The sequence below is a fragment of the Morone saxatilis genome, unplaced genomic scaffold (assembly GCF_004916995.1).
Source record: "Morone saxatilis isolate NCDOM2014 unplaced genomic scaffold, NCSU_SB_2.0 Contig14, whole genome shotgun sequence".
NCBI lineage: Eukaryota > Metazoa > Chordata > Actinopteri > Moronidae > Morone > Morone saxatilis.
In genome coordinates, this window is record NW_023339696.1 from 19634678 (window position 1) to 19642088 (window position 7411).

At 42.8% G+C, this 7411-nt stretch overlaps 1 protein-coding gene across 1 annotated transcript in view; it reads right to left on the reverse strand.

Annotated features, from left to right (window-relative positions):
• Window positions 1-2267: 2267 nt before the first annotated feature.
• Window positions 2268-7411, reverse strand: part of eftud2 (elongation factor Tu GTP binding domain containing 2) — a 12734-nt gene continuing 7590 nt past the window's right edge. The window contains exons 23-28 of the mRNA XM_035655247.1: window positions 7037-7124; window positions 6734-6852; window positions 6331-6425; window positions 6088-6241; window positions 2982-3089; window positions 2268-2894 (exon numbers count right to left, since the gene is read on the reverse strand). Coding sequence (XP_035511140.1) covers window positions 2799-2894; window positions 2982-3089; window positions 6088-6241; window positions 6331-6425; window positions 6734-6852; window positions 7037-7124 — 660 coding nt within the window. The 3' untranslated portion in view covers window positions 2268-2798. The remainder of the gene's footprint in view (window positions 2895-2981; window positions 3090-6087; window positions 6242-6330; window positions 6426-6733; window positions 6853-7036; window positions 7125-7411) is intronic.

Sequence of the window (7411 nt, forward strand, 5' to 3'; positions counted from 1 at the left end):
ACAGCAGAGAGCCACCCCTGGATTTATTCTGACATTACCACATTCACATTGACTCAACCTTCATCATCTTCATTCAGCCCATAGATCTATTAATGAATTGTATATCTGGCCACTACTTCGCCATAAGCAGAGCGTCAATGTGAAATTGCCTGACTGGGCTCTCCCTGCTTGTAGCTCGGCTGGATGTTCCGGAGGGAATGGTCGGCTTGTGATGTTAGCAGGAAGAGACAAGTGTGATTGAGTCACAGACACATGACAGAGCCAGAGAGGTGTGTATGTGCAGAGAGACAGGACACGATGAAGGAGAGGTAGGAGGACAGATACATAGCAGTGAAAGGTGACTGATGAGGTGGTTGAGAGCAGATGGAGGTGAAGAGAAAAAAAAAGAAAAGGTCTGATTTGCAAGAGGAAGGAGCCCCTAGCTGGCCCTATACAATTTCAGAGTCCTGCTCCTGTCTATATTTAGCACAGGGACCACAGATTGTAAAGAGTGCTCCGGGGCCTTGTGTTCAGACCGGCAAGAACTGCAGCCATCCGTCAGCGCCCGGGGCCAGGCACGATCACGGCTCACGCCAGCGCAAGGGAGGAGTGATGGGACCGTGTCGTCTGAGTGCACGTTTACTTAACAAATGTGCAGAGTTGATTCTGTCAGAGCAGCAGATGCCTTCAGAGCGGAGGTGAGAGGATACAAACCCTGAAAGGATCCGCACGTCGATGCCTTAATGAGTGGAGTGCCATCACTGCGCTTAGCTCTCCCTAATGGTGCCTTCATGTTTACAGAAATTCCTCAATCTCTTCATTTGTCCTTCCCCTAAGCACTGGAAAAGGGCAGAGTATCCCCCCATCACCATCTACCCCGTATTGCCTCTCTGGACAGGATTGACATTCAGTCCAAATGTCAAAGCAGCTCAAGCCATTTTTGACTCTTCCTGTCCCTGTTTTTACCTTCCCCATCTCCACCACCTCCAGGATTGTTGGGGGGGGGGGACTGTCAGTGGTGACTGATGAAGGGCTGAGCAGTTCAGACACCACAGTCTTCTGAAGGTGTGACAAGACTCACGCATCAAGCCGTGATGAAGTGTAGTTAAGAGCTGCTCTTTAGAGTGATTGTCCACTCGATCCATATCAGTCTTAAAAGATAAAATACCACACGCTTTAAGGGCTGTCAGTTTCATCTCTCACAGAGCACAGTGGTTGTGGTCAGCCTGAAATCGCGTTGGTTATGATGCACGGCGACAGGTTTCACAGCAGATAGTGGCTCTCGACCCGCTCCTGCAGGATTATCCTCTTCTCCTCTGTGTATTCGAACAAAAAGGACGTCGGATGATGTAAACACTCGAGGCCCTTCGCACAGTGTGCACTTTTTGTTTAGTTTTCGTCCCTTCCTGCCCGTGACATCTACATTGGTACTTTAATTCACACAAGCAGGACAAATGGTGTTACAATTAATGTTAATAGGAATATACATTTTTATTACCAAGACCACGATTAGCTTAAAGTCCTTCATCATCACCACTATGCTCCAAACGGATTCATTTAAATTTTTTTATGCTGGAATTGTCAATAATTAGGCCCAGGTTGTTTATTTCCAGTAGGTTTTGATCAAACGTGAATTTGCACTACTTCCATTTGAACCGGTTATATTTAGCTGTGTATCTTGAGTTTTCTCCTTGCTTGATACTTTTCATGAATCTGAATCACAGCATGTGTTACAACTGAGTCAACCTGAGTCAGGTGTCTGAAGCCATCTATTGTCTTTGGTACTTTATTATATATTTTGGTCTTAGTTAAGCTACGCCACAATCTTTCCACATATGTCTGGAGTACAGTCGTAAACATTCATTGGCATTCAAGAGATTTAGAGACTGATTCAAAAGATGGAGAAAGAGCAAACTTTTAATTTTCAGCTAACTCAGATGTCAGTAATAAGTTGCTTTAGTGACATCTGTCATCCTTGACATGATGCATCATTCCTCCATTTTCTTTTTTATTCGGTCATGTGTCCCTAACCTTTGGTTCCTCTCCGCCTGCCTCCAACCATCCCAAAGCCTGTCCATCAGTCACTGCCCACACAGCGCCCCAAACAGACACACCACTCACTCAAACCATCAGCACAGCTCTAACTTCGCACTACTCTTGACCCACAGACAGAATTGAGTCCACGATGCTCCACCTTCCCAACTGACAATTACATACTAACTCCATCTATATCTCAGCTACTGCAGGAGCCCTCAATCGGTCTGAGAAAGTAGGGAACAAGAAACATCTTTCTTTGTATCACAAGGACTTCTTTTATTCAGACTTACACCAGATCAATGACATCCAATTACTTTTTTTTTCTTAAAAAAAGGATTCCAAGTTATTTTATTCTACAAAAACAATTTGTACATATAAAGAACAAAAATACAAGAAAAATGTGACACAACAAACTTCTGCAATGTTTGACAAATACAGCTGCTTTCCAAAAGGAAAAAGCAACAACTCTCCTGTGACAGCAAGGGCTGTGTTTTCATGGTTTCCATCAACCCGATGATTGATCCATGTAATCTCCACATAAAAATTTATGGTCTGGAAGTTCCATTAAAAAACGGGAGACAAGCTAATAAAATAGCAATGGAGTCTTCAGAGATCCAGAGTAACCATCGTCTAACCTGAATCTATGAAAACCTATGCGTTCTGTGTTATTCTGGCCAGATTATACCCCAAATATCCTTAGAAAGCAGGATTTGCTGTTGAGTGACCAGAGGAGGTTTTTGGTGTTGGGCTGCAGTTATGGTTTGCAGACAGTGTCGGCAGTCTCACATGGGGTAGTTCAGCACCACATCCTGTTTGGCCAGCTCCAACAACATAGGATCGTCGAAGAACTTGCTGATACTCACATCCTCGCTCAGACCCTGCAGAACAACAAGCGCACGATATTAGTCATGCAAAAAATACCTGCGATAAACCAACTGATAGACAAGGTGGACAAAAGGACTCACCTTGCGCCTTCGGGTCTTGATCATGAACTCTCTGGCCAGGTGGGGGGCAGGTTGAGGCTCAAGAGGCCTGATCACAATACTCTTGTCCAGAGGGTCACCGGGGACGATCTGAAAGGAAAAATAAAATCTAGTTAACCCAGAGAGGAGAGAATGGCAGCTATGAATAGTCCACAGAGGAAATCTCCCCTTTTGTATCCAGCCAACAACAATCTGACAACATGAAACACATCAAATGTTGAGCTTTAACAAACTGAGTGGACACTTCTAATAGTGGCTCTGACCTTTCACTTAATATGTGATTCAGTTGCAAGTCTGTCCCATTGTTACTGAGTCAGGAGTGCGTCCATCAACATGATGGAAAGAGCAACGTGTACGAGCTGTCACTCCTTCAGTTTGTGACCAACGCAGCACCAATGCGGTGTGAGCAGGAGTTAGAAGAAGTGTTCGCATGGCTTTTCAAATGACCCACTAAATCCATTATCTTAAGGAGCTCATAGTATGACCTTCACAAAGGGAACAGGAAGAGGAAGAGAGGGCTTGTTGGGAATGCTGAAGTAGGGTAGAGTGGAGTAAATAAGACATTCCCAGCCTCGGGGAAAGATTAAAACTGGAGGAAAAGGGGGAAAAAATAATCAATGGAGTGGCTGAAGCCCAATCAACAGATGGATGGGAACACTGTGGCTGTTGGCATGCCAATACTGGCATAATCATACTTAATGAGGGAGGCACAACATGGCCTCTTTAGTTTAATGGGGCAAACAACACAGCTCAGGGACTCCTTGGTTATTCTGATTTTCTAGGGCAGTTGGGACTTGATTGTATCAGGTATAAACTCTGTAGCTGCCCATTAAAAAAAGGAATCTGAGGAGAGACGTTCAAGGTGATTGGTATTGTACCATGGGGAAGCACATGATGATGACAGGAAGCCCAAATAGCTGAATTTTAGGAATAAGGACCAATGGCAGGAAACAGAGAATGTACCAGACATAAAATTGCACCATGGATTTCAGCTTCATCTTTTAAGCAGGATCTTGGGGCTCCACGCTGACCTCGGTGGCTTCACGTATTCTTCTGGGTAACTGTGGTGCCACAGCTCTAACAACATGTAATCAGATGTTTCTTACGGCTAAAATACAGACATTGAGTAGAAAGCATAAATGGTAGTAAGCTGCTTTGAATCGCTGACGTTGTGATCGGTACGGTGGACAGCGAGGGTCGAGCCTCTGCTGGTGCATATAAAAAAACAGACAGCCATGTAAACCTGGCCCCACGCTGTGATCTATTTAGCAAACATCTGGCTGGTGACCCCAATTTATCTTCCTGCCAAACCTAAAATGTACCAACATCTGGGTGTTCATTTTGGACGCTGATGCTGTATGTCACGAACTTTAAAAAAATCCCAAGACACAACTTCAATGACATATGTCACATTTCTATACACTTCTCAAGCCCTAACAACATTTCTGTGAAATCAAATGTGGAAATGCAAGCTTGACCCATCTGTGGTTCTACAAAATCAAAAACTGTCAGTTGTCATTTATTATGCATGTCCCCAAAGGATCACTCTATAGCTACGACAAATATTTCCAGTGTTGGACAAGCATGCAGATAAATAATTAACGTCCGGTTTCCTGTCTAACACTTCCATTTTGACCTCAAGGGGATAAAGCACAAATTAAGACGATAAAACATATTAAATATTTGCACTGAGGGAAACCTTTTTTTCCTTCCACCAGAATGACTTTGCTGTAAAGTATTAATTCTCCCTAAGTGGAGTTAATTTCCACTGACACAGCTCAGCAGAGTGCAGACACAAACACACGTCAGGCAAAGACAGAGACAGCCACATTTTAGTTAAAACTTAATGACTCAACACTCCACTCTAGTCCACATCAAAAGCAATTTAGCTTTTGAGTGGCAGACATGTGCACGAGGTTGGTCACTGCTGTACAAGCTGCCACTTTTGTGTATGCGAGAGTTGGTGCATGTACATAAACGTGCAACAATATTTGTGCATGTGAGTACGTGTAAAGGTGATGGAAGGACAAAAACCTAATTTGGCATCTGAATAAAGTTTTTAAAAAATATTAAAAACAAATGTGTAATGTTCAGAGTGCTATTCATAAGAGATAATAAATTCCTGTGACACGGCTTTCTTTGAATTGTTCTAGCTGCTATATGTTCATTAAAGATCCACTGCAGTTACAGATATTAGAAATATCGCTTGGGAGCCATGTCAATATGTAATACTTAATTATGAGTTGCTGGAACCATCCTCCAAACTGGCCACTAACAGAACCCTTTCTAGTGCGTCTCCAATGGAAGCAGTGCAGGACAAAATCACACCATCAAATATGAAGCATCGTGGTGCTACAGAGATGCCATGGCTGAAAAATCTGATCCTCCAGACATAATGGAACATGGTTGTTTGAAAATGAAGTTTAAGAATTTCCATTCCCACTAACGCAATCGCAATATCTGTCAAAACAATTGCAATATGCTTTTTTGCATTTTGTTAAGCCCCCAAAAATCTTTTTTAAGTTACAGTGTTTAATACATAATTTGTTTTAAGGAATTTGCACTAAAAAGACTTAAAATGCCCACAGGTTTTACTTGAAGAAGACTGTGGCAATGCATTTGGATATTATATATATACAAATATATTATATTGATTTTCAATTTGTGCATAAAGAAGGCATTTGATGCTTTGTCTTTTTTGGTTTATCCACAAAAACTAAGTGCAACTGAAAGAGACTTGGTAAATTAATCATGATTACAGGTAGAATGTGACTTACTGAAGTTTCCATTCCCTCAAAATACATTGTTTTCCACCGTTTAAAGTTTGACTTGCAATCTTTTAATTACGTCATCTTGTTGCACCTTGGACTTCTGCCATGATTTAATGTCACCTGACTGGACAATTAAAAACCACTTACTGTTCATCCTGATGCACTCACATTCTAATAGTCGCATAATGATAGTGGATGCAATCATGCATTCATTTGCATTTTGATTTGAGGATTTTCTGTAAATTTGGTTAATATTTGATTTGTGCAACATTTGGTTGGAAACCTGGCTGATATCAGGGGGAAGCTGGTCTGTGTACCTGCCAGTGGTGGAATACAGACAGAGCAAAGGCCTGTCCTTGTGTGTGTGTGCGAAGGTCAGTCTCAAAGCCGAAGGAGTCGATGGCTGGGATGAAAGCCTTAATGGTGTAGAGAGGAGATCCTGGTATAGGTGCATCCTGGGTGACGTGACCCCTGTTAAAAGACAAACCAAATGTTTCAAAACGGGAATTCGTGTATTTAAAAGAAATTACTAGATATTGGGATAAAGAGAGTATACCAACCTTCTTCGAGCTAGCACTGTGTAGACTGCAGACACACAATCAGCTGGAGCCTGAACCTCCACAAAGTAATAGGGCTCCATCAACCTCGGAGTGGCCTGCAACACAAGGGAGACTAGGATTAGAGTGAGGACAAAAGCCTGGAGAAACCCTAAGGCCAGCCCAATGTATAGCTGACCCATGGATTTCTGATAAGCACAGTGAAAGAGCCAAATGAGAGGAGGAAAGAAGCCAAAATGGTGAAGCGGGAATGTTATCGCACTACAATTAAAAAGAAACGCACGTCAGCAAAATCCCAAACCGTAATCACGGTAATGGAACATTAAAGAAAGTGGGGAAGAAAAGGAAGCCTGGAGGAGCTAATGGAAGATGAGGAGAAGAATAGGCTTAGGGAGGATGATCTCACCATGAGGAAAGCGGAGTACACCACTCTCCTGGCTGTAGGGATGACCTGGCCTCCTCCTCTGTGGAGAGGCTCCTGAGCGATGACTGCGTCCAGGATCTTAAACTTGACATTCCTGATGGCTGAGGGCAGCAGAATGACTGAGTTATGGCAACTTAACGCTAACGAGGATAATTACATTTTCCTCGCGCATAATACATAACGCTCACAGTGACGACATTCTGGTGAAGAGGAAACTCCAGCACCAATGGCAGTACAGAGAACAAAGGTTTATTCCTAATGTGATCCAGGGAAGAGAGAACTCACGCTCGTCGCACAGAGGCCCCTCTCTGGTGCCCCACTGGAAGCCCTGAACAATGCTGTCTTTGACTGAGCCGAGAAGCGCCTTGTCCACCTAACGAGGAACATAAAGACACCACGAGTTAGGTACAAAAACAGTTATTGCAGCAGTCCTGACCCGCGCTTTCTTGAATGGATTTGTTGGCCTATTTAGTGTTTACGTAATATCAATTATAAATTATATAACTATTGTTATAGAATCAAAGACGTGTTTGGCTCTGGAGCCAAAATAATGACTCAACTATTACTTGTCACGCAAAATTTCAAACATTTGTAGGATCCAGCTTCCCTTGTGTGAGGATTTGCTGCTTCTACTGTTGGCAAAAATTATTTTTTTTTTTT